Genomic DNA, 26,997 nt, shown 5'->3' with positions numbered 1-26,997 from the left:
CCTCCGCAAACACCGGGAGGATTACTCGCTGCTCTACCCGCGGCGGGCGAGGCTCGCACAGCCCGGGCTCCGCTCCCGAGCGCCACGTCGCTGGCACCATAAACGCGGCGGAGCCGCCCGTGCCCGGCCGGGAAGGGGCAAAATGCGCCGGCCCCGACCCCACCTGTGGCTGCCCGAGGCCCCGCGGCCGCCGAACCGGGCGGACCTGGCGCCGCGCCCGGCCGCTCCTGCCCGGCGACCCTCGGCGGGCTGCGGGCACTGGCGGAGGCGGCGGGGCGGGAGCTGCCCGGGGGAGACAGTGCCGTGCCCCGCAGCCCCTCCCGCCGCGCCCGGGGTCTCGGGGGGCAGTGCCCCGCCGCCACCGGGCTGTCAGCCCCGCTCACCTGCCACGGCAGCGACGTCCCGGAGTGCCGCAGCCCAGAGTCCCAGCACGAGGAGCCGCGGGATCGCCATGCTCCGCTTCAGCTCCATCGCTCCCGCATCACCATCCTCCCGCTCTCTCCGGCGCCGCGGGGGGCTCCCACCGCCGGGCGGGCGGCGGCGACAGCGGCTGGGGCAGGTCCGCCTCGCCGCCCCACGCCGGGCTGGCCCGGGAGGCTACGGGGACGCGCAAACTTCTGGCTCCGGCCGGGGCGAGCCTCGGGAGAACCTGCTGCGGGTCGGTGGGGTCGGGTCGGGTCGGGTCGGGTCCGGTCCGCTCGCCGCCGCCGGGCGATCTCCCCCTGCCGGCTTGGCCGCCGCGACGCCACTCTGCAGGTCGGTCCGTCCGTCCGTCCGTCCGTCCCTGCCCAGCCGCTGCCGCCTCCTTCAGGAAATGGCGCTCTCGGGCGGTCACCGCGCGCTGTGCTCCCCCTCTGACATCACGTCATGAATATGCATGAGCCGGGCGCCCACCGCCCCCGAAGCGGCGAATCACCGCGCCCGCCGCCCCCGCTCCCCCGCCGCGGGACGGGCCGGGGCTGCGAGCCCCCGGGAGGGCGGGACGGGACGGGCGGGGCGGGGCGCGGTGGGAGCGGCCGCGGCAGCGGCAGAGGTCGGGGAGTGTGGAGGCGGCGCCCCTCGAGGGCTGCTCCGCCGGGCGGCCTGGTTTCCAGAGCGCCGGGAGCAGTGACCCACATCCGTGGGAGCTGCCCGCACCGCTTATCCCCCCCTACCTGCATGTGGCCCCTCTGGAGCCGCGGCGCACCATCCAGCCCCGCAGGGGAGGAGGACTTGGGCCCCCCGGGATGAGCAGAGCCCCGGCTCATGCACACACACCCCCAGCCCCAGCTCCCTCGGCCGGCCCTCTCCAGCTCCCTGCTTCTCCCGCACACTCCGCACCGTTCGCTCTGGCCGCGGGGATGCCCATCCCGTCGGCTGAGCTGCGGAGGAGCGCCGGCAAGGTGAGAACATCCACCCGACCCTTCGAGCAAGATCGGCTCGGCCTTGACCATTTTTCCGCTGCTGGGAAAGTAGGGAGAGAGCTTAGGAGGGAGATCTCTGCTGCCACAGGGTTATAGAACGGCATGGAAAAAGTCGCAAACAGTTTTCTGAAAAATCTGGCGCTGCCTTTTCGTAGAAGTTACGGTGAGAATCTGGGTTGAAAGGCGCCATAAGGAGCAATATCCTTCCAACACGATGCAGCTCGTAGCTCTGCCACAGCCATCAGCGCGCAGCACTTGCCCAGCAGCTCCTGCAACACTCGGGAAACCTGGCTAAACGGAGGAGTGCAGGGAAACTGCACTATCCCCAGCACGGGGAAGGAGAAACTGAGGCACAACAAGCTCATACAATTCCATTCCAAACTCTAATCTTCACCTTCCCCCCCTCCTCCCCCCACCAAGTCATTTGCATTTCTGACAGGAATTCCTAGAGGACTGGAGCAATGTCAAGAAGATTTCATTACTGGAATGGAAATGTCACTCCCTCCCCAGTGCCTCCTGCTGCAAGGAGGTAGCTGGGAGGGGACACTGACAAAGCCATCCATTTGAGTGCTCCTAGGAAATCTAGCTGCACTTGGCGACAGGAATTTGCAGGATCACTACAGCTCTTGGGCTGAGAGGTTCTGTGCTGGTGCTTGCTAAAAGCTTCATGCACACTTGCTGTTGTTGCTGCCTCTCCCCCATGGATCCATCCAGCTACATGGTGTGTTTATGCACTTATGGCAATAGCACCCTCCAGAAGGTAGCTACTTTTGCAGAATTTAGTCATCTCATGAGAAAAAAATCAATGGCCATCAGAATGACATGTTTCTATGGTGTTTTCCATCTAAGGATTTCTTCCAGCCCTACAATTACAGAGGCTTACACTGCACTGGTCCCATGGGCTCAGGAAGTGCTCCAGTTGTTGTAGCATAGCACAGGCCAGATTCTGGGTTGGTGTCAGAGAGCAAAGCTTTGCTGGAAGCCGTAGACTGAGGGGGATTTTCCCCATCAAGGGATCAGCAGTTCTGAGAAGAGTTAACAGTGATAGGCAGGAAGAGCCATATAAAAATTGGACTGAAATTCTGCACATACTGCCAGTTGAAGTGCAAACTGCACTGGGAAAACTTACAGAGGAGTGCAGTATCACCATGCAGAAAGCAAAGGAACTGATGAATCTTAAATGTTTTTAGGAACTGGAGACAAATAAACTCTCTTGGCCTCTTGTGGCACTGAATCAAGCACCATGGCTTTATTCTTCAGGCTGTAACATCAGTGGCAGTGCTCACTGTTCACACACATAGGACACAGCTGTTGGCTCTCTGGATCACATTCTTTCCTTACTTCTGCTGCAATAGTGTGTTGCCACATATCACCAGACGTGCTGGGAAGTGTAGATATATTCCAGAAAATGCCTGAAGAGCTATACAATAATCCAGAGGTGAATGCCCAGTGCTGGGAGACTTCAGAAGATGACAGAAAAAGAGAAGAAAGGACAAAAGGGAGGTAGAGGAAAGAGAGACGGCAGAAGGAAGAGAAGTATTTGCTGGACTTCCTCACCCTCCTCTACTGTTCATCCTCTTCTAATTACTGAGACCCAACAGAACATCTGCAGCAGGTTATCCCAGTGAGAAAGCACCCCAAACCCCCAATTTCCACACGAGAAGCCACAGCCCTAAAAGTTCAACAAAAGCTGCTGGCACATGCCACTGCTCCACTGACAAAGTAGTCAGTCTGCAACTGGATAGAAAATCCCTGTGTTTTGTACAAGGTGTTTTCTGTAGAGCTGCCCAGTTTGCATTGGGATTCAAGAACTTGTCTGCTCCATCCTCCGAGCTGGGATTTGAAAAGCAGAATTAACCTTTCCATTGCTAGAGGGCAGACCCCTCATCCTGCATTGGGAAGCTGTGGCAATGGCAAGAACAAGGATTATTCAAGGGTTGCAGCAGTAGAGGAGTAGCTCTGCTCTACAGTGTAGAGACCCAGGATGGCTATTCAGATGCTTCCTGAATGGAAGATCTGTTGAAGCCAGCATATTTAGTCCTAGACTAGAACAAGAGCTGCTCCCAGCTTTTTGGTCACCATCAGAGGATACAGCAAGTGACAGGAGGAAGCTCCATGTGTTTGAGGGCTTTTGCAGCTTAGGGATGGCTTCTCAAATTAATGCCCCAAAGTTGGGCCAAAATACAGGGACTGAGGAAGCACAAACCCTGAGGACTTTCCAAAACTAGCCCAGGACACAGCTTGAGAGCTACTGGATAACACCGTGGCTTTTCAGGTCACTGAAAAGGACTAAACTGAGAATAAACTATCTCCATTCTCTGCCCAACCCATCATAATGGATTGTTCATGTCAGATAATAATAGTGTTTAACGTGGCCACTTCTGAGGACCCAAATATAACTCTCCATCTTGGCCATCTCGTGGGACCAAACTGGCCATCCCAAGACCTTGGGTGTGGTATTTAAAGCCACGTGTGGCTGCAGCAGCAACAGCAGCTCACAAGAAGGCTGAAACCCATCCTGCCTGTGTCTGGGCTAAGCTTACCATAACTGAGTTATGCTGCTCATTTGGGAATTCTCTTAGCTACAGCTGAACTCTGTTCCCTTTTAATTTATATTATTCTACCATCTCTTCCCTTCTCCTTTCTTGTCTTCCTCTCAACCACCTTCTTCAGTAAGCAACTGTGTTGAAATATTCCAGTCTCTCTGTTTCAGCCTCCTCCAGCTCTTATATCTTTCATATGTGCTGGTTTTAACTTCCTATGTGAATAAAGAGAAGGACAGTGAACTCTTATTTAAGACTTGCATTTACTTTGTCTTCAGAATACAAAGATATCAGGTATGAGTCTGAGCTTTGAGTTCAGGCCTGATCCTTTCCTGGTTCCCAAACTCTCCCAGCTTTGCCTGGGTGTGGCAGGTGGCATGGTGTAGATGAGGGAGATTAGGATTGGGTCACTGTATGGTGGATCTAAATTTGGATTCTTCTCTAAGTTTCAAGGTTATCCAGTTTGGGCCCAGCTCAATCATAATCATCACCCCAAGCCCAAACATTGTTCCTCCACACGTCAGGGATGGTTATTTTTTTTTGGAGGTGATAAACTAACACATCATATGTGTTATCTGTCTTTTGTGATAAATGCCAAGCTGTCAGAATGAAAATGTCACATAAATCACACATGAAGTATTTACATTAAAAAACATCAACTCATAAGAATTTTAAAAACCCTTCTGATGGTGCCGTAATTTGCAGCAGGTTAACCAGGTATTGCCAATGTTTCCATTTCTGAGTTTAAATAAATGCAGCGCATAAACAGAGTCATCAAACAAAACCAAAATGTATTTAACATGGTGCAACAGTCAATGCCATAAGAAATCACCATATAAGTATGCAGAGTTACATATAATCTACGCATATCAATATGACTTTACAAATTTCAAATTACATATTGATACACACAAAATGGACTTGGGAGGAAGCACTTGTTGCCAGCCCCTCTGGGGGCTCAGTTTCTTATCTACTGGTAAGGTAGGGTGAGACAACACTGGTTTTGAAAGTATGTATTGCGATTGTATTGCATTCTCCTGGGAGTCAGGGGATAATAATTTCCACCAGCCACGTGACAAAAGGGTATGGAGCTTGCTCAGGGTACTACCATCCCTTGTGGGATGGAAGTTTGGCAGGTGCAAGGTCCCTGCTGGGTCCTCAGTGTGGCCACAGGGTTCTTGGACCAGCCCCTGGCTCTTGGAGGGGGCCAGGCCAGGGGGGCAGAGCCCACAGCCCAGAGACTCTCTGGATTTGGAGAGGCTGGCACTCATTCTGGAAGGTGCCACACCTGCTCCAGGGGAAGGCTTGCAGGAAGACCCTGGAGCCCCAGCAGGAGTGCCCAGTGGGGCTGGCTCCCAGCTGTGCTCTCTGCCTGGGGCTGGGGTGGCACCACATCTCGCCTGGGAAGGTGAAGTGGGCTACAGACCAAAAGCTCTCCTCAGGGCACACGGAAAGCTGAAAGGTAATGTAGGCGGTCCTACAACTGCTGTAATAGACACTGTGGGTGGAAGAACTTCCTAACAGCTCCAGACTCTCTGTGGGAGGGTTAATACCATATTTACCTTTCCATCTCCAGCCCCTCTCCCCTTGTCAAGCCTGTGCTGCTGCGCTCAAGTCGAAGGAATGACACAACCACAAACCAGGCCTACTATCCTAAAAATAGTGGCATTAACAGGGCACTAATCTACATTATGGCTCTCAACGATTGCTATCAGGGGTGGAGCTGGACAAGGTAAACTACAGCTGGAAATGCAGCAGCCTCTGTGCTGCAGACCAGGCAGGGCAGCGTGAGCAAAAGGCATTTTGCTATATCAGTGTACATCACTGCTTCTGAAAGAAAGTCCTCAGCACTTCTCAGGGGCTTCATTAGTGGCTGTGAGCAGTCAGTGGCATTTGTGCCGTGAACACCTTACTTTTGCCCAATGGAAGATAATTACACCCTGAAAGATATCCTCACTGGCCAAACCCCAGAAAAACTGGAAAACAGAAGTGAAAGAACTGAAAAAAAGGGAAGATAAGGGTGAAGCGAGTGAAGAAGAACATGAACAAAGGAGAGAAGGAATGACAGAAGAAGAGAAAAAAAAAAGATTGGGGAAAATAAAATTTTTTAAAAAGCACCTCATTTGGAGTTTGCAGGAGGTGACTCAGCGCCTGCAGATCCAAATTCTCCTTCTGACTTGACTCTGGCTGGCTGTGTGCCTTGTGCCGTGCTCTATCTGAGGTTCTTACCTTGCAAAGCATCCAGGAGGGAAAATGTACTGGCAAAGCACAAGCATTTAAAATCCTCCAGCAGCCACAACAATCAAATGCTGTGACTGAAATGTTAAAAAAAGAATGAGGGTATGATGGGATGAGAGGCAGGGAATCAAGGAGCAGAGGAAGGGTGAGGAGTGAAAGAGAGGGATGGGGAATGAAAGACATGGGAGACTAGGTGGAAGGAGAGAAAATCTTGGAAATGAGGTTAGGTGCTGGTCAGAGTCTCTGTGTCCTCTTGCAGTGGCAGGGGGAAGAGCTGAAACTCGCCCAGCTGACCTGCTGTAGTCAGGTCACCCATCCCAGCGCCTGGTGTCACTCCTGCAATCCGTGTCCCAGAGCAGAGGGCCAGCACCCAGGGAGGCCCGTCACAGGGAGGTTTCCAGGCAGGAGGAGCGCCTGACGTAGAAATGGCGCCTGTCCTGCCCCTCTGGCCTGTGCACGATGAGGACGGGGAAGAAGCGCGCGTCCTGGTAGGTGGGGGGGCTCTCGTTGACAGCCAGCTGGCTGGAGTAGGAGCAGCACCGCTCATCCTGGCAGCCCCGCTCGGCGATGCTGCTGCTGCGGCTCCGCCAGAGGCCTGTCCTGTGCGAGCCGTGGACGCGGCAGAGCGAGAAGCGGCTGGTGTTGAGGGAGAGGCGCGAGGTGCCGCTGCAGCTGTGGAAAGCGTGGCGCGAGAAGATGGAGGAGGTGCTGGAGGCCCGGTGGCAGCGCTCGCAGCCGTGGGCCGCGTCGCCGTAGCGACACGCGGCGTAGCTGCTGTAGGCCGGGGAGCCGGCCAGGTCCATGAGCACGGCCTCCGAGTAGCTGGGGATCAGCTGCCGGTTGGTGCAGATGTGCCACTCCAGCTCGGTGCTGTCCTGCGTGGCGTCCCGGGGCATGCGGTACCGGTACAGGGGCTCCTCGGCCGCGGCGGGCGCCGTGTACTCCAGCCCCAGCAGCTTCTCCACGTGGTAGTGCACGTAAGCAGTCCGGTACTCTATGAGCACCCTGAGCGGCCACGAGATCATCAGGACAGCTGCCACCCAGAAGGCATAATGGGACACGTACCACGGCAGGTGGTCCGGGTCTCCGTAGGCCATCATGAGCTCTTTAAAATCCACGTTTTTGAGCTGCATGCCTTCCCTCACCTCCATGTAGTCATCTAGCCCCTCGATCTCCGTGAAGAAATGAGCTCTCTGAGTCAGGTAAGAGTTCTCAGACTCAATGTTGGCAAAGCTGAAGCACTTGGTGAACCTCAGCTTGGTGGCTGTATAGCTCTCCAAGCCCAGGAGCTCCTTGGAGATGTCCTTGTACCCGCAGTGGGAGTAGTCAAACTCGGCTTCAGCCACGTGGGTGTTGACCCTCTCGTGGTACACCTGCGTGGTGGTGTAGGCGTCGCCGTTGCGGTAGCGGGTCACCTGCCGGGTGCGCCGCACGAAGTGGTAGCTGATGGCCTTCCACCAGATGCACGGAGTGGCCTGCTGCATGCGGCTGATGCACTCGTACACGCTGTCCACGTCTGCCTTGTACTGCAGCTCCCTCTTGACGTGGCAGTGCCAGCACTCCACCAGGTACACCACGTAGAGCATGGAGAGGAAGGCCAGTGGGATGTACACGTAGCCGTCCGAGCACGGGCTGTCGTGGTAGATCATAGACTTGCCCTTGAAGGAGCTATCGAAGCTGAGCTTGGTGACTCTGGCCAGCTGACACCAGGCCACCGCACCCAGGCAGCCGTACATGAGGATGGAGAGGAGGAGGCATTTCCAGTGGGACTCTCGGCACATGCAAGCGCTCAGGGACTGTTTCACGGGGCGTTGCTTCAATCACACCGCCGTGCAAGGGGAGAGAAAGACAAAGAGAGAGCGAGGAACCCGTCAGTCACGCTGCTTTGCACAACACACACAGTGGCTGCTGCCATCAAGGCTGTGTCTGGCTTTTCTCTTGACTGCCTGAGAACTGGGACACCGCCCTACTTAATATAAATGTCAATATAAACAGAAACACCCTCTCAGGGACAGAGGGCTCTGGACAAAGCTCTCTCCTTGCTTCCTTCTGCCTCTGGGGAGAGAAATTGCTTGTGCAGCAGTGACTCCTGTGCTCACACCCTGGTCAGATGGGCACCTCTGCAGGGAGCAAGATATGTCCCCATCTCCTTCTCCCTGCCTGCTGCCAGAATCATTTACACACCCTGCCATCTTCAGAGGTCGAGAGTGCTGAACAGGTGAACAGCCAAAAGTGTGGGGCTGTGGAATTGCCCCTTTGCTTCGTGAGTGCCCCATGCTTAAGTTCCCACATGCTGCTGCTGGGGAGGCTCAGGAGCAGTGTCTGTCGCAGAGCTGCAGCCCCACAGGTTGTGCCAGCACAGGAGGACCAGCACTTCACGCAGCTAAAGCTGCTGCCTGACTCAGAGCTGACTCACATCCAACCCTGAAACCTACCAAATGATCGACACCATTTTCTTGGAGATGAGCCATCAGGAAAATGACTAGATTCAAGCACATTTAGTTGAAAAAATTGTCAAGATAACAGCACGATGCAGCATTGCTTCAGGCTGGTTACACCAGCTCTGACCTAAAATGCTTGAAAGCTTCAGTGTTGAAGCTAAGGGTGTATGTGTGAATATTTAAAACAGCACACCCCCCTCTTTCAAGTCCCAAAAGTCGGGCTGGGAGCAGAGCTGGGTTCACACTCCTGTACTCCCACTTTGTCCCCTGAGAGGGCACAACTGCAGTCCTTACTCCAGCCCTGGTGCAGTGAATCAGCTGCACTGTCATGTGATGTTCAGCTATAAAGAAAAATGCCAAATGGAGCCAAGCACCTGGTGGAAACAGAGTTGTGTCCCTGCAAAGAGCAGTGGCAGTGTGAGTTACACCACTGGCTGGCAGCTGTCTGTCTGTAGAGAGTGCATGAAGAAAGATCCCCACTGCCCTAGCAGGTAATGAGGAGGGCTGTTTGCATCCCTTTTGCTACTGCCATCCCCTGCCTCTCCCAACTGAGGAAATGACAGTGAGAAAGCAGATGCACACTGATACTCATGCATCATCATGCCCTCTGCCGAGCCTGATTTCATGCAAAAATAGAAGCACGATGTTACTCCTTCTCCCAAGGGCCCACCTCTAATGCATCAAACTGCTCTGTAGATGCCAACAGATGCTAGGTTCAGGAAATGTCTTCTCTTTCTTTCTCCACAGATAAATTTCTCCCCCAGTAAAGCTTATCTTGGACCTACAGTGGTTAGGATTCAGTAAGTGATCTTGAACTGGCAAGAAGCAAGCATCTCGAAACTCAGGAAATAATAGCATGGCACCACTGGAAAGAGGAGTTTGCTGGCTTCTCAATAAGATGGAAGCATTGGCATCTAACTTTGCAGGGCTGTAGGGTCAGATTTAATACTGCTTTGCTATTTTTTTTTTTTTCCTGAGAGAGAGAACCACTTCTAAGTAACCACAGAGGATTTTATGACTTGCTGTGAACACTGCAAAACTAGATTCCATGGGGTTTTGATTTCATAGCTTTTAATCTGACACTATGTAAGTGCAGGCTAATTTTATTGATTTTAAGCAGTTACACTAGTATATACTTGCAGGGACTTAGGGTGGAATCTGGCCCTTGATTCTTCCTGATGCATCCAGAAGGAATCTGTAAAAAAATTTATATTCTTATGCCAAAACTTTTGTACATGTGTCAGAATAAAGTATAATTATTCTGGGCTGTATTCTGGCTTCTGTATTCTCTTTACAGCAGCTAAAACACATGTAGAGAAGCTAAGTGGGTTATAAAGTACAGGGTACATAACTTCTGTAGGTAGGGCAGTGAAAAAACTCAGTATAGGTAAGAACGAGGCTGTTTTTCTTAGCCTTTTGCATGAAACTTAGAGGAAAGCCACAAGGTGGCTTCAGGCAGTCTCTAAATCAGCTAAAAAATAACTAGAGAAGTTTTGGGAGTGAATCCCCTACATGCAGTCTATGTGCAGTCATGGAGAGTTTAATCTCTTGAAACTCTCATCAGATGCCCACTGCTCAGTCTCAGCGGGGTTACTGCCCCAAAGTACACCAGGTCAGAGCTCCAGGCTCTCTGACTCATGGGAAACCCACTGGAAATTACTGACTTTTATTCTTTGTCTCTTCTTGACATGAAACTTGAGTTTTTAACTTCAGTAGTAATGCAAAAATATAAACTAGAATGAAGAACTGCAAAGTTGTATCCATTTTTTTTATTTCCTTCCCTGGAGGTTTTCCGAGGTAAAGAAAACTTTAAATATTAACATCTCTCTACTCCAGGCCCTGAGACTGTGCAGAAGGAACAGCAGGACAATATCTCAGCACATGAATTTTTGCTCTCATTCAGGCTTCTGCAGGTACCTCTCATTTAAAATAGCTTGTGGTTCATACAAGTGCCAGTGGACCCACCAAAAATGCCCAGCAGTCAGTTTTAATGTGAATGCTTTAGTTGTCCATGCAGCTCCAGGAACCCCATTTTCTTCTATGATTTTTGGAAGCACTGTCAGCCAGATGACAAGGCTGTCCCATGCCAGTTAGGGCACTATTTGCCAAAGGCAAACTGCAATCCCACCTTCCCTTTATCTCACTTAGTTTGACTAACAACTTCTCTGTGGTCCAACCTACAACCCACTAACTGGCTTCTGCCCAAGGAGTGGTTCAACCAGCCCTGCTGCTTAGGGCTATCAGAGGCCATATCAGAGTGGGCAAATGCCTCCTAATGAGCTTATCTCCATGAAATGCCATCTCCCCTTTGGGGGATGAGATAGCTCTAGTTCCACCAGTCCTGGAGCAGCACCTAGCTGGGTTGGCAGCAGCTCTGAGGTTTGCAGGTCCAAGATGACATTTCTGTGTGCATCCTCTGGAGGCACTTCAAAAATGGTCTTCAACCCACTGCACTAAAAGGGCTGGATCAGCCCAAGACAGATTTTCTCCACTATTCTCACAGAAGCCTGCAAAAAAGGCAGCTTCTCTCCTCTTAGCATTAGTGAAGACATGCAGCCATAGAGCCCACTGCCACATCTGACTCACACACCTACCAGCCCAGTTCAGCAGGGCCTTCATGTTCAAAACCCTTTGGTAAAAAGCACAAGTTCTTTCACCTGGCTTTTCTGTGTCACTCCTGCTGTTGTTCCTAAGCAATGCTCAGTCTCTGCAGGTCCTCAGTTATAAAAGGATCTCCCTTCCAGGGTCTACCTCCACGGTTGTCCTGCCTATTTTCTTGGTCCTAACCACGTTCATCTGGCCTATAACCCCCTACTTCTCCATCTCTTTGCTGAACCAATTATCTAACACAATTATACTATTAGAAACACTATTAGAATGTTTGTAAGAAAGACATGAAATAGAACAAAACTACAATAAGGGTATCAGACATTCAAAAATCTAATAAGGGAATTATCTTTTCATCTCTCTTTGCATAACAAATTCATTACTATGTTAAACCAGTGGCTCCCAGACTATATTAATTAACATACCACCTTCTTACAAGAATTATGTTTGTGGTACTGTGTGGAATTTTCTCCTTTCCGTACATAGTGTTTCAGATTGAAACAGGGCAAGCTTGTATTTCTGGATGAGTACAATAAATGTTTGAGGAAACTAATAATTTCCATGATAACTTGGGCTAGCCAGTGAACAGGAGTTGCATCCTTTGAGGAATGCTGTGGCATCTGTGTTGTTTTGATGTGGAATAAAAGCATAAGCCCTGGAAAATCTTAATAGAGAAACATAATTGAAGAAAGCAAAGACAGAGAGCCTGACAGAAAGCCAGAGAGACCGAAATAGATGGATGTATAGTTGCCAGGCACTTTGTCTGCAAGCTAGTCTAAAGGGTTTGGTTCTCTAACCTAAACCAAGAGAGATGTCCTCCCTCTCCTGCTTGTGGGGGGCTTTGCTTCCAGCACTGACCTGAGAAACACCCTGACAGGTTAAATGGGGCACAAGTTGCCCAGAGAAGTTGTGGATGCCCCATCACTGGAAGAGTTCAAGGCCAGGTTGGACAGGGTTTGAGCAGCCTGGTCTAGTGCAACATGTCCCTGCCCATGGAAGAGGGCTGGAATGACAGGAGCTTAGAAGGTCCCTTCCAACACAAACTGTTCTGTGATTCTACAACCACGTATTGTGAGGAGGAATGGATTTGTCAAACCAAATGTTTCACCCAAAAGGTCCCAACCTGCTCTGATGACAGTACAAATTGTAAAAATCTCCTGTTATGAATGGAACGCCATGAAGCAGCACAGCTGAGCTGTCAGTATCACTGTTTATGAATTTCAAGTTGTGTTAAATACACATGCTGTTAATAACATCTTGCTAGTCTCTGGCATGCAGCTGAACTGCTTTCAGATGCCTCCCTTCTCATTGCACCTGACTGGATTGGAAATTCCTGGTAACTCTTACCGAAACTATCCACAATCACATGCCAAAATTCACTTAACTCTTCCACACTTTAAAACAGTTACTAAAAATATTTTCCAAATTCTTTAGTAGATCTCAGCATGCATGAGGAAAATGCCATGAGTGCAGAGGGCTGTGGGTGTCTGTATTGTGAACCATGTGGAGAGTGACAATGGTTAGGGATAGCCTGCCCTGAGCTGTCCCTGGCCCCAGGCAGTCAGTCAGCCCCACAGCACTACTCTGCATTTGATTTTTTGGGCCCATCATTTCTAGAAAGCTCAGACAGAGCAAAGGACCTGTGTACCACTCAGTCAGCTCCATATGGTTTGTTTGCTGCCTGGTGGTGTGGAGCACTCTGAGACACTGAAATGATAGATGCTATTTAATTTGTGGCCACAGTCACTGGAAAATAGTCTGGACATCCCTAACTGCTAATGGAGAACTGGAATTTCCACTGACACCCGTAGGAGACAGGAGTTTCCAGGCTGGCAACATTTCAATTATTTCTCCTTTAAGAAACTCAGCTTGCAAATGATAAAACATCCAGGCAGTGGCTGAAAGGGCAATTGCCTTCAAAGGCACCCTGTGATGGCAGATGCCCAAGATCAAAAGCACGTTTGCAAGGGCTGAGGTGGAGCCTCCTCTGCACAGGCATACTCACCCAGCTCCTCCTGGCTCAATGGCAGGCAGGTCAGGTTCTGGCTGCAGCAACCATAATTAAAACCATCCAAACATGCTCTCTGTTGTAGGAGTGTGTAGATTTGGGTTGTTAATCTTGCCTATTGTAAAGAGGTGGAGAGAGAGTCGAGGGGGTGTGCACGTCCCCTGCTTAAGCTGAGTGTGCTCTGGTGGCAGGAGCAAAGGCCTGGTGGTCAGGGTTTTGGCTCTCTGACCCATCCCCTGACTACTCACAAGTGGCCAGATTTAGGACACTGGTAGGTAAGTTGTACCTGGTAACCACCCTAAGTGAGCCTGAAAGTGACTGTACTGGGGGTGGCCAAGAATGAAAAATTGCTTTCCCTCAAACTCTGACTTTTCCTTAAAAGGCATATTCAAAATGTAACACTGATGCTAAAAAACAACACATTTCTGGATAAGCAAATTGTGCTTATGACTATAGGTCCCCTTTCTCTTATGGGTACATAGAACAAATTAATTCCTCAAGGCAGAAGCTAAGGTGGTCTGGTATCCCTGTTCTTCTAAAGGAGCTCCCCACTTAGCAGGATGAGGAAGGGCCATACTCTCATACTCAGAAGTCCAGACTGATTCCACCAGCCCAGGTTTTTGAATGCCTAACCTGGAATCTCTATTTTGCCAGTTTGGGCTCACTGCTTTTGCTGTCCTCTGGATATGAGTGTGTCTGATAGCAGGACTCACCCACCAGCCATCCACGAGTGGCAGGGATTCTTACTAGGGAATAAACAACAGACAGTTCTTCAACCCTTACAGGTAGTCACAGAATTTTCTCCTACCAACTTTGCATGGTTATGCTGGGTCAGGAAGGTTCAGCTTATATTACAACCCAATTTAGATTTACACCTTAAGACTGGGAGACACTATGCCTTCTCTTCATAGCTCCTGTGTCTCAGAGGCAATGCAATTTCACTCTGCCATCCTATGCACAGCCCAGAAACCAGTGGCTGGTAAAAGCTCATCTGCCATAAATACTTTGTTTTAGCTATATAGCCTAAAATAAATGAAGAATCTGCAATTCCTTTTGAAATTTGTTCTGGTGATGAACTTCTATTGCCTTTGTAATTCTGTTTCACTTCAGCCCCCATTCATAGCAGTGAGGATGCCCATGATCCAAGTGATGAAAGACTTCCTTTGTATGACTGCCTTCTCACTCAGAAGACACTTCTCCATTTTAATTATGACATCTCTCAGCCTTCTTTTTGGCAATTTAAAGAGCCAAAGTCTTCCAGTTCTTCACTTCACTGCTCTAGCTCTTTCTAGCTCTTTTCACTTTCACTGCTCTGCTCTCTCTTCAGCACCTTGAGATCCTTTCTAAGTCTGTACCTTGCAAGTAAACACAGGGCTCCACCACTTACTTCACTGGCATCATACCAAGAAATAAGATCACCTTCCACTCCCACTCATTCCCCCTTTTTACTGTCTTCAAGGGTTGCATTAAGAGATTTCTGCCCAGCAACACCCCAGGAGTTCATGTTCAACCTCTCACTCACTTGGCTCCCAGGTATTTTTTGAGTCACTCTTCCTTAAGACAGCTGAAAGGTTGGCTGCACTCTCCATCCCGAAATGTGTAACTTCAGATTTGGCTTTGGACTGAGTAACTAAATTACCAAGTGAAGGAGATCCCTAAGGAGAATTGTGCTCATCTCATCATTACAGACCTGCCTGCTAATGTTTGTGCCAACTGTAAATGCAACCAGCAGTGATTTTATTCCAGTGAACAGTGTCAAATCTGGTAATTATTCCTGCAGAACCCTGCCAGTCTAATAGCTAAATACCCCATTAACTTATACAAGACAACTGTTTTCACAAAGCTAAGTGCCAATCACAAAAACAAGGCTGTAAGCATTATGTGGACACTGAGGTGCTCCTCACATTTCCAGTGTTCACTGCCAGGAATAATTCCATGAGCAGTTCTGCATACAGTACTAAGGGAAAAACTCCAAAAGCTTCGAGAGAGCACATTATCACTTAGCTTGCTATGAATGACCTTCATCAGTAGCTGTATTTTACTCCAGAAGTATCTGTGTAGCAGTGTGGGCTTGAAGCATCTCTCGTTCCAGCTGCCTCAGTGCTCATGGCATGCAAATGGTCACGGTGACACTGAAAAAACTCTTGTTTTGTCCCCTGCCAATTTTGACCAGCACAAAAAATTGGAACTGAAAGTTGCCAAACTGACACCAATAGAAGGGGACAAAACAGCCTGTGATATCTAAAGGAAATATGCCAAATTATTTTGGAGTCACATTCTTTAAACATTTGATCTATAATTTTGCCTTATCCTTGCTATTTCTCCAGATCTGCCTACTGACAAAATGACTTTTTCCTCTTCTGTCAGACTTTATTCTTCGGTCTCCTTGAAAACTCCAGCATGAGCTGTATAAGCAGAAAATATGCTGCCACAGCATGAATTTATCCTGCTTGTTTTGTGGACAGTTTGGGGCCCTTGACTGTCAGTACCTGGTTCACACACAGGTACCTGTGTTCCCCAACTCCAAGAGCATTAAAACTCTCCTTTGGGGAAATCACATCAAAAGCATTTCCTGTCCTTTTAAATCCCATGTGTGTTTGTCCTTGGTGGCTGACCTTAAGAGCTGCAAATCTGCTGAAGGAAAATGTTCTCATGTCTGAAATGAAGGAATGAGAGAAAACAGAGGGTAGCAAAGACATGACCTGAATGGAATTAGAGACATGAGGGGGAAACAAGGAAGGTAGGAAGAAGTGAAAGAGGGAAAAGGATAGCCAGGACATGCTCCAAATGCCAATGCCAGGCAGGGGGAGAGTGCTGGCAGGTGAGGATAGAGACCAGTCAGCCTGGGTCGGGGCAGGAGGGAATCATGTCCAGAGAAAGGACCTGGGTGAAGATTAATAGAGACAGCACTGAACCTGACAGCACCAAAGCATCCTTGAGCCAGCAGTTACCCCAGCCCATCCATGGCCTGGAAAGCAGATACTCCTGAATGGTTGCTTTCTCACTGCTAGAATTTCTCCAAAAATTCTTCTATGCCCCTCTCTCCTCCCCACAGCCTGGGGGGTAGAATTAGACTCATGTAAGCAAAGAGTTAATCTTGTATTTTTTCCCTCCTCTTATTTAGCAAGAATAATCTTCCTGCTCATGGGGGAAACACTGAGAGAGGACTGTGAAAAAAGAGATAAAATCAGATAAGAAAGAAGAAAAAATGGTGGATAAATTAACACTGATCACAACTGAATTTGCCCCTGTAGATTTATGCTTGTGATTAATATATCCCAATGAGATACTTGAGAGGGAAAGAGTAATCAATAACCACAAGTCATACATTTTGGCAGGTGATGACCAGAGTCTGGACAAAAGCAGAATTTTGTCTCTAACTATGACAGACTCCTCAATCTTGGTCAAGAGGGGGCAGGGGAGAATGTTCCACCTCCTGGTGGCAGGATGTAACACAGAGGGAACCACTGAGTCCTTGCTAGACAAGCCCTAGGCTGGGCTATTAATCAGAACTGAGGAGAGCCCTTACAGCAGGACCAGCCTCTGGTACTGAGAAGGCCTTCACCTCTTCTGCAGTGGACAGGGATGATGCAAGAACAAGGAGATTTCTATCCACTGTCCCCAAGCAGCCACAACAGATGGGGGTGCAGCTACCATCTTCCAGCTCCTTAGGTGATCCTGGAGAAAGACCAGCCTAAGAAGTCAGGGAGATGACCATTGCAGAATTGCAACCTCTCACTGCCTTCCAGGGTTAGCCTGGAACTATCCAGGTCAGATGCTCACTAGTACAGTGAGAAGGAGCCTGATGGGCTGTGCTAACCCAGACACTGGTGTAGTAATGGGTAGAAGAGCTCCTCCACCATGTACCCAATCTGGGCACGGCATGGGGTATCAGTAATAAGGCCTGGTAAGGAGAAAGGGAGACATTACAACAGCCATCTCATCAATCCCCTCCTGGGGAGCCTGAAACAACAAGCCTCCTGCCATCCCTCTTGAATGGCAAGAAGCCCATTACCCCTAGCTCCTGCTGAGCCAGTAGCAAGGAAAGGGAAACACAAGGGATAGAAGACAATCAAAAAAAGGCCATTTTGCATCAATGATAATCTCCTTCCCATCCTTGAACATATAGCAGTTTGGTTGCTGCACATCTATTTGCTCCTCTGCCAGGAAATTCCTGTGAGAATAAAAACTTCCTGCAGGTGGATGCCATGATGTCAATGTGTAGCAGAAATGCTGTTTCTGGATTTGAAATAAGAACCTGCATCATGCATTCCACGTGTTTGTAGCGTCACTGGCTCAGGCGTTGGCAACTGCCCTCCTGTGGTGAGCAGGGATCGTCTGGTTTCTCATGGCTTAAATCCCTGTGGAGACACAATCTCCTCCTTCCATCAAGGGAGCTGTCAGGGGGAGCACCTCAGGGTAGGCAGGTGCACAAAATGGTAGCATTAAATCCTTTCCACAGCAGAGCTTATTGCAGGACAAGTCAGAACTATGAAAAGACACAAGTCTTGCTGATCCACCTGAATTTCAGATGCTAGGATGTCCCTGAAATACCATACAAAGACAGTCTGTTATTTCACACTAACCATCCTCATGAATTCAAGCCAGCATCTGAAGAGAATGAAAGCAGAGGTCAGGACAGAAGGAGCATACAATACTCTAAAATGTCAGATTCAGGATTAGGTCCTGCAGGATACTTCGGAGTACTTCAAGCAGAAATAAAGGAAATCCCAGAAATAAAAGATATTTGGATCCCTGCCAACATATATGCTGCTCATTGCAGCAGGATGGGAAAGCTATTCAGTACAATACAAGAGTGCATATGTGGCTGTCATGAAGAATTTGGCCCTAAACACATCCATAAGTGATGCTTCCTCATGCTGCTCCAAGGAAAACTGTGCAGTTGCATCTTCAGTGCCTAGGAATCCTAGCAACAAAATGGTCATGATTTACAAAATAGAAATTAGGGCTATTTTTGTGGCAGCTTTCTACAAGATGCTGCACTAACAAAATTACTGCTTTTCCCCCTAAATTGCTGATGTTGCTGCCACTGGCTTTGACTCTGTACCAATAAAAAGAGCATATTTGGAGGCAGAGGATTTTTCCCACTAATGCCAGTGCTGGGTATGAGTTCATCAGGAAAGGAAAGCTGGGATTCAAGCTGCCTCAGAGCAAGAGAGTAACTCCAACAACAGTTCCTTTTTCTACACTTGAAGAACCCATCAAACTGAGCTTATATTACCTACTCCCCTGCCTTGAATATTGGTGTTTTCCAGTAGACACAGGGTGAATTTTACAGGTATAACTAAATGGCTTACCCCAACACTTATCAGTTTACTGATAAAGCATCACACAACCCCAGGAAAGCTCCTGGGATGCAGTTCCCAGCCACTGTTGGATTAGTAAGGCCAAATGAATGACATGAGCCACAGCTGGCTGTGTCACTGGGTATTTTGCAGCCTGCCTCTTGCCTAGGCAGCCACTTGCCCCTGCACAGCCAGCCATGCTGCACAGAGGTACCTGGGCAGGTGCTCTTGCCCCTGTTCCCACACTGCAGGGACATCCTAAAAAAGAGCTGCTGTCAGCTCCATCCACCTGTTTGTCCTGTGGCTGCAGAGTGGAGTGATCCTCAGCAGTGTGCTCCAGCCTGTGAGAACCAGACCCTGCTCCCTGCACCCTTGGCATGCTGCTGGCAGCACAAAAGCACCACAACCCCCAGGGATCAGCCAGGTGCAGCCTGCTGACTGCTGCACTGGTGTCCCCTCTGTGGCTTTGCTGAGTTAAAGGGAAAATTGATACCAGCCAAGGGGAAACAGAAGGGATAGTGGGACCAGCTCCACTGCTTCAGTCCTTAAGGGATGGGGACAGCAGGGAAAGGAGAAGGGAAGAGTAGCTGTCTACCAGCCTCTGTGCTTGCAAAGTCTCATGTGGGTTCAGGAGGAATCCTGCAATGCTTGCTTTGCTCCCCCTGTACACAGGAGATGCAGCTCCCAGGGGTGAGAGAGGAGCAAGCAGGGAGAGGAGGCTGGCTGTGCTCCAGCAGGTGAGTGTTCTCCTGTGCTGTGCACACCATCAGCCTGCAGCTGGGCATTTTAGTGCCACACTCCAGTGGTGGATGCAAGCTTGCTCCTTCCCACTCCCAGGCTCCTAAGGTCGTGGTGCTCTCCTCATCCTCCTCATCCTTGAGGAGCATGTCCTGTGCCTTAGTGTTCTCATCCCTGTCACAGGTCTTGTGTCCTGCCCAACTTTCCCTCAGCCTCAACATGGGGAAGTGAGGGACTGGTCTGAAGCCAATCTGGACAACATTTCCCTGAGGGAAAAAGCAGAGAGCCAGTAAAGACATCCTTGTGAGGAGGAAGCCAGAGAGGTGTTGGTTCCACACCAGCTCTCTAGTTTGCAGCTTAGTCATTGAATGCCCCTGTTTGGAGACTTGATAAATGAGAAAAATAGTTAATTATTACAAATCTCTTTTAATCTTTGCTCAGTTTAAAGGAACACCTTGAGATTTAAATGAAGGATATAGAAACAACTCTCAAGTCCTCAGCATAAATATCATCCAAGACTGATCCAAGCTCCAGTGAATTCTGAAAAAGTCTTTGAAAGGGACCTGTGAATGAAGGTTTGCCCAGAAACATGGCATTTTATTTTTATTCTCACTTATTTTCTAGCTAAACCAGAACAACGTAGCTCTATGATTTGAACTGTCAACTTCCAGCCTTCCCACGTGTGACTTGCCAGCCAGAGCCTTTCAGCCACACCTCAGCAGAGGCAGTGCCAGCAGTGCTGCTGAGCTGAGCACCTCTCACAATAACACCCAGACACTACTCAGGCTTCAGCTGCTCTGTCAGATTTGGGGAGGGTGTTGCCCCATCTCTGCACCTTGCTGAACACAGCTGTGACCTCAGCACTGTCAGGTTTTTATAATGGTGCTCCAGTTGAGATATGGGAGTACCCCATATTTCTCCCTGGGAGAAACAAGTTTTCATCATAAATATAATTTCTCTCTCCCTCTTGCTTCTCTGTGACACATTCTGCAGCAATATGTGACAGCATAGCAGGTTAGAACTTCACTGAAAATTCATTTAAAAACCTAATGGTTAAAAGGGATCCTGAGAGCCAGGATGCTTGGCTTTTATTTCTTGCCTTGACTTTGACCCATGGCATGTTCTTTTGCCTGGCAAGATGCCATTATTCAGAGTCCTCATTTGCCAGTCTCCTAAATTACCTACCTTTGGTTTCCTTGCCAGGACCCTTCACAACCTGCTCTTTGCCCTTTGCTATCAGCTCCTACCTTTCCAGCCCTTCCCTGAGGCCCAGCAGTACCAATCTTTCCTAAACAAGGCTTCTGGTGGCTGAATGCTGAACTGGGATGTGCAACACCTCAGCTGTATAGGAATGGTGCTACGTGTGAGCTGGGATTCTCTGTGCATTATTGGCCTGATGTAAAACCACAGAGGCAAAAGTTCACACATTTCAGGGGGTGTGAGCCCCCTCATCCTCTCCCAGTGGCATGTGTGGCACCTTGAGAGAGGCTGCCAGCTCCTGCTTCACAACACAAAGTTTTGGGGAGTTAACAGAGCTGTTACAGCAACTGTGACCTCAAAAAGTTTCACTATGTGCTATTTTTAACTTTACAGGTCTTAAGCTCTGAGGAGCACAATGAATGATTGGAGTCTGAAAGTGAACTACATTTTCCAATATAAGAACTTAAAAACTAATTAGCTACTTAACCATCCTTTATCCAAAAAGTAGAACTTGTGAAAACTCAGACACAGCCTTATCTGCTGTGTCACAGCAGTGTCACTGTAACAACTGAAGGGCCTTACAGTGCTGGTGATAGCTCAGCAATCACTACTGCTGGTGTTAATTCATGACAATGTGTCAGGACACATGGAGAAACAAGCCCTACTCACTGTGGGTTACTTGGGGACGCTTTACTCCTTTTACTCTTTGTTTCCACAAAGTCCCTGGTCACTGGCAATAATCTGAGCTATTTTCTTCCAAGGTGTAGAAACAGAGGAAAGGAAGTAAAGTGCTGCATTCCCAGGGAGGAGATACCTCCTACCTCACTCTTGCAATGGCTTGCACTGATTGCAAAGCATCCTTGGTATCCACATTTCCCTTTTTGAGGGAGATCATCCTCTGGGGTCTCTGAAGTGAGAAAGGAGAACAAGGAAGAGTACTTGGGGTTTCCAAAAAATGTGCAGACCCATTGCTTTTCCACCAGTATCAGGTGAATGTCCACCTGAAAGAACAGCATTAGAAACAAAGTCTGAAGGGGACCTATCACCAAGTCACCCAGTCTGTCCCTTTCCCATGAAAATGACATCTACACATCCAACAGCCATTTGCCTAAATTGTCCTTGTAATCTTCCAGTAGCAGAACTCCACCAGCTCCACAGTTACTCCAGTCCAGTGCTTCACTGAGAAAACTCCCCTGCTGGAGGGATTGGAAAAGTCAGCCTGAAGGAGCAATTCACTTCATTCTCAGCCACGGTGGTGAGGAGCAGAAGACCCTGCCTGTAGTGGCCTACAAAACTGGAGACCAGGCTGCCCTTCAGAGCTCAGACACATCCATTTGGTATTTCCTATCCATTTTTTTAAAACTCTTGACAGTTTCTCATGTGAAGTGCAGAGGGCACCAAGAATAGACATGTGACCAGAAGATAAAGTGGGACAACAAAAAGAACAAAAGCAGAAAAAAGATGCAATGGCTCAGCATGGATCTTCTTATGATAGAATCTGCAATGCAAATACTGCCTGAAGCTGCAGGATCATGAAAAATACTGCCACTCCTGATGGGCTTTTCCCTTTGTCTCTATGAGGGAAATAATTTGGAATAAGGAATGAGGAGTACTCTTTGGTTTTTATCTTCTGAATAGACCAAGGGCAGGAGGGGAAGAAAGGGGCCCGTCCTCTTTGACCTTCATTCAAGAGGGGGAATACCATGCTCTTTGCCTGGAAAAGGTTAACAGTTTGGTCAAACACACTCACTTGGGATGGTGACAGCCTTCCACCAGGCAAACCAGCACCTATCATTCAGGGGATTAGCTGAGCAGGTTTTTGCATGAGTTTTGGAAGAGCTGAGGAGAAGGAAAAGAATTTCCCTAAGAATCATGTCTTGCTCATTTCCTACCCCTTCTCTAGGCAGTATCTGTTGTGTGAGTGCCCTGGGCAGCTTTTGAAGGGAGAGGTTACAAGGAAATAGCCCCCAAATAGGAGATTGATATCCAATGGTGTCTCAGCAGCTTTTGCTTGACCTCATCCACCTCGGTACAACTCAGCCCATAGATGGGGACAATTTAAAGCTAAGCGGTCTGTTAGTAAGGGCTTTATTCCTGGTGTTTTCAATGCCATAAAATAAGCCTTGACAAATAAAATAAATGTTGTGGAAAAGGATAAAAAAGCTGGATAACTAAATGGAGTCAATGCCCCAAACAGAGGGTGTCCCTCAGGAGCACAGTGACGAGGAAAGGTCCCAGCCACCCTTTTGACCCAACAGCCTGTAAAGTTGTAGCCAGCAAACAAGCACTATGTATGGTTTCTTAACTCATAACACCCTTTTGTGACTACAGGCAGCACTTCACAAATTAGCCCCAGTTGTGTTTTGCAATGGCAACATGAGGCAAATGAGGCAGTTATAAGTTGCCCCTCTTTCCTGTAAAATTTCCATCAGAAAGCCAATGACTGTGGGTTTCAGGAATATTGACCCATGAGGTTTTCCCTTTTATTTAAATAGCTTAACTGATTACATTATGTCATACCCAATTTAAGGTTTTAAATATGGAAGAGAAGATAAAAAGAGGCATGGGCAACTGCTGGTTAACTTTGCCAATACAGACAAGACAAATACATATTTCAAAATGTCAAGTGGCTGCTGCTTTCAGCTTTCTTCAGTGATTACTTGGCATTGGAAACAAAAAATGATGTTTCTACTCACCAGCTTTGTTTTCCTGAAAAAAGCCCTCGTGATTTTGAACTAGGATTTTAATATTTAAGACCATTTCCCAGTTGAGTTATAAATTGGTGGAAATTAAGAAAAGTCACTATCAACTCTTTGGTGTAGGTACAGGCTGTCAGAGTAACAAGAAAAGTCCTGGTTACTGCTTAACCAGGGCAGTACAGAGCGGCAGGTTCTGCTGTTTCAGAGAGGAAAGCAAAGGCAGTTACTGCTGAAGATTGATCTCCAGAGAATCAATCTTCAGCAATAACTGATGAAACATTTGGAAAAATGAATCCTTTGCATACACTGCCCTGAAAGATCTTGACTCCTCTTCACAAGAGTTGGTGGAATGGTAGAATCCTACACTAATAACACAAGCACATCTGTTCCAGATCATTCAGCTCAAGCAATTAATGTTTAATTAGAAAAAACCCAAACCAGAACACTGTCAGGTAATCTGAGGGCTGGCTCTGACATTCAGCAAAGTCAGCAGGAAACCTACATGGTCCTTGGCAGAAGAGGACAAGGGCCGAGGCAGGTAACTGAACTGCTGCTCTCATTCCTGCTCCACAGCTGCACCTTTGCTTGTCCTTCTCTCAAAAATAAAAATGTCGACTTCAGACAGGTTCTCTGCTACTAGCTCAGGGTTGTATTGATTTAATACCCATTGAAGGTAATTTTCAGTTGTTGTTACTATTTAGGTCCATGCATTTGACCTAAGTGAAACCCACAAGGCTTAAAAGAGGAACCCATGGAATGCCCATTTAATACCAATACAAGGCATTTACATGCAACTGCAGGCCCAGGTGCAAAAAGATTATTTATATGGTGATGGGGAAGGCATGAGGAAAGACCAACATTGTAGGACTGCAGTGTTAAGATCTCACAGACATTTGAGATGCAGACTCAAAGGGGCAAATGTTTGTGTTAGAACAGAAGAAAAACTGAGAACAGGATGAATGAAGCAAGATACAGATAGTGCTTAGCAGAGAGATCAAGTGCTTTCCTTCTACAAATGGCTTAGATGTTTTTATGGCAGACTTAATACATTGGAAAGCCTTCAGTGGCTCCTGGTCCTAGACCAAATAAATTTAAAAATCCCTTCCAGCATTAAATATCTATTGATCATCTGCAGGGCTGTAATTACATTGGTGTGCTCCACTGCTGGAACACCAGCTGTATCCTGGATCCAGCCACAGCTCTTCACAGTAAACTGTGTCGCAGGTGTTTAAAAAGCAATCAAACAGGAGAAAACCTTAATTTTCACCCATGGATGACAGTTTTTTCAACCTGAGCTGCAAAGCCAATTTTCAATTATAGGTAGTTTAAAAACTGCTGTTTGGTTTTCAGCTAAGTATCCATCCTGCAGCTTCACACTGGCTTTGTTGAGGCTACTGGATTTTGACTACAGGATTATGTGACTGTTGATGAGCCATGGGACCTGTTAACAAAAGCTTTAAGCAGACTAACTGCACACAGCAATGTTCCAGGGCTGCTTTCACTTCTGTTTTCAATTTTCTCTTCTCTAAGCCTATTTCAAAGCTGCTCTCTGCATTCCCAGGAGCATGTACATTCGTTTTTAACTCCATATTATGAAGAAAGTTCACTCACTTCCATGGACTGCACATAGAATTACATGACATACATGACAGACCTGTCAAAACTGTTGGAAGCAAAGGCTACATCAGTAGAAGAAGATCCCAGGTATTTCTAAAGCAGGACAGCTTGCTGTCCCAAGTGTGCAGGATAGCACACACACATTGTCACCTACTGTCACACAGCCCTGCAGATCTGTCTGGCCAATACCTTGTGGCTCAGGATTCCGTGTCAACACTCAGACACATCCATTATTCTCTCTCTATGATGTGCAAGGCCACAGCAAGTGCTTCACAGATTATCTGAAGAAACATATTACGCTATATTTTCTCCACTGTTTTTTGTTGCAGATTAGGTAACAGGAGTGCCTAGGCCCCGAGGGAAAAGGAGAAGCGTGACCTCCTCCTTTGCCCCCAAACACCTGAAAGCCACAGAGCCCCCGACTGCAAGCCGTTCTCATGCTCCGTGTGCCACTCCGGCCACCTCCACCAGCGCCTCGCAGAGCTGCAGTCTCCTTGACCACCTCGCAAGTCCCAGGCCAGGGGGAGGCTCTCCTAGGCCAAACCCCAAGGGGCTCATCTGGCCAAACTTGCACTGGGCAGGCCCCCTTCGGCCCCGCCGCCCCGTTGCGGTGCCGAGCCGCTGCCCCGCTGGGGCTCGGCGGGTCCCGCCGGCGGCCCCGGCTCCGCAGGGCGCGGCGGGGCAGCAGCCAGCGCTCCGGGCTGCAGGTACCGGGCGGGCTGGAGCCGCTCCTCCGCTCTCCCCGCGCCGCGAACGCCCCCGGCCGGGCACCCTCCCCCCGCCCCAGCGCCCTGCACCCGTCCCCGCGGCGGGGCTGCCTCTGCCCCTCCGCTGTCCCCCGGCCCGGGGGGACGCCCCCGCCGCCGCTCACCTCCTCCCGCTCGGCGGCGGCGGGCCCCGGCGCGGGGGTGCTGCCCGGCCCGCTCTCAGCAGCCGCCGCGGCTTCCCCCTCCGAGGACATCCTTGGCCATCACCGGCGGCTGCGGCGGCGGCGGGGACTGCGGGACCCCGAGACGGCGGAGCCCCCGCGGACCGCGCCCCGCGCCGGGGCCGGGGCTGGGGCCGGGGCTGGGGCCGGGGCGAGCCGCCCCCCGCGCCCAGGGCCGCCCCGCCGGGTGCTCCCGACTCCCTCCACCATCCCAGGCAGGCGGGCAGGGAGGGAGGGAAGGAGGCGGCGGAGGGGAGGAGAGAAAGACGAGGCGGAGGGGGGGGTGCCCCGGCCTCTGCCGGCCCCCCCAGGTGGGCAGGCGACTGCCCGGCGGCTCCCGATGCGCCTCTGCGGGCGTTTGGGATCTGCCGGGTGTTCCTCCTTCCCGGGGCACGACCTCGCAACCCCTACCCTTCCGGGGTGCCCTCTCTTGTCTTCTTCTCAGGGTGAGCCTCGCTCCCCATCCCCGGTGCGCCCCCGCCGCCGGCCACCCCCCTCTCAGCGCATCTTCACCCCTCCGCCGCCCGCAGCTCAGCCTCGGCCACTTCTCCCGCTTTTCCCCAGCGCCCGGACTTCGCCCGGGCTGCCGGCGGGACGGGGTCCGGCAGCAGCAGCAGAAGGGGCAGGAGGAGGAGGATGAGGAGGAGGCGGAGGAAGGCTGCTCCGCGGAAGCGCTCCCCCACGGAGCAGCCCGACGGTGCCCCGCTCCCCTCCCTGGTCGCTGGAGCTGCGCGCCGGGAGCAGAGGGCAGCACCGCCGCGACGGAGCCGTGGGGCTGCCCCCGCACCCCGGCCCTGCCGCCCCCCTTCACCTCCTCATTCTCGGAGGAGTAGCTGGCTATGGAAATGGAGACACTCAGATGCTCCTGCCCCTTCCTACCCTCTTTGCGCCCTGAGCCTCTCCTCTGCTTTCATCTGCCTTCTGCACAGGCTGTTCCTCCCAGCCCCGTCAGTATTTCTTCCTCCTGCTTGCATTCTGTGCCCAGCGCATCCAGTGATAGGCTCTCCTGCTGATCAGGACTGGTGTACTGCACCATCTTACCTTGGCATGTTTGCTTCATGTCTCATTACACTCTTGTGAAGCTCACCTCATTTGATCCATTTCTATCTCTGTGCCTTAGAGCAGCATATATTTTAAATCCTTCATAAAAATCTTACAAACAGGCAAGTGAACACTCTTGAAGCATCAACCTTCACTTTAATATTCGTACTTCAACTCCTGTCACAACATGCTTGGTGCTTTTTCAGGCATGTTGCTCTGAAAAATGCC

General features: G+C 49.7%; 2 protein-coding genes across 3 annotated transcripts in view; both read right to left on the bottom strand.

The window, feature by feature from the left end:
- The window catches only part of TYRO3 (TYRO3 protein tyrosine kinase), a 40,700-nt gene extending 39,701 nt beyond the window's left edge, over positions 1 to 999 (bottom strand). The window contains exon 1 of one of the 2 annotated variants that reach the window (XM_056492925.1): positions 384 to 999. In XM_056492925.1, coding sequence (XP_056348900.1) covers positions 384 to 471 — 88 coding nt within the window. In that variant the 5' untranslated portion in view covers positions 472 to 999. The remainder of the gene's footprint in view (positions 1 to 383) is intronic. The other variant, XM_056492926.1, reaches the window with a different exon arrangement.
- A 3,721-nt stretch (positions 1,000 to 4,720) lies between these two features.
- LOC130253901 (transmembrane protein 151B-like) lies at positions 4,721 to 26,140 on the bottom strand. Its single transcript, XM_056492924.1, has 2 exons — positions 25,672 to 26,140; positions 4,721 to 7,998 (listed from the first exon to the last, which is right to left on the bottom strand). Exons 1-2 carry the CDS (start codon positions 25,759 to 25,761, stop codon positions 6,568 to 6,570), a joined length of 1,521 nt encoding a protein of 506 aa, XP_056348899.1. The 5' UTR covers positions 25,762 to 26,140; the 3' UTR covers positions 4,721 to 6,567.
- Positions 26,141 to 26,997: the final 857 nt, after the last annotated feature.

Source organism: Oenanthe melanoleuca, chromosome 5 (genome assembly GCF_029582105.1).
Source record: "Oenanthe melanoleuca isolate GR-GAL-2019-014 chromosome 5, OMel1.0, whole genome shotgun sequence".
Taxonomy (NCBI): Eukaryota; Metazoa; Chordata; class Aves; order Passeriformes; family Muscicapidae; genus Oenanthe; species Oenanthe melanoleuca.
The sequence above is the reverse complement of the archived record's forward strand: the minus strand, read 5'-3'. Positions and strand labels throughout refer to the sequence as shown.

Bases quoted from the DNA above. Each gene is read 5' to 3' on its own strand.
- LOC130253901 (XM_056492924.1), bottom strand. From the start codon at position 25,761: ATGTCCTCGGAGGGGGAAGCCGCGGCGGCTGCTGAGAGCGGGCCGGGC. The intron at 7,999-25,671 runs GTGAGCGGCGGC...GTGTGATTGAAG, and splicing joins CCGCCGCCGAGCGGGAGGAG to CAACGCCCCGTGAAACAGTC.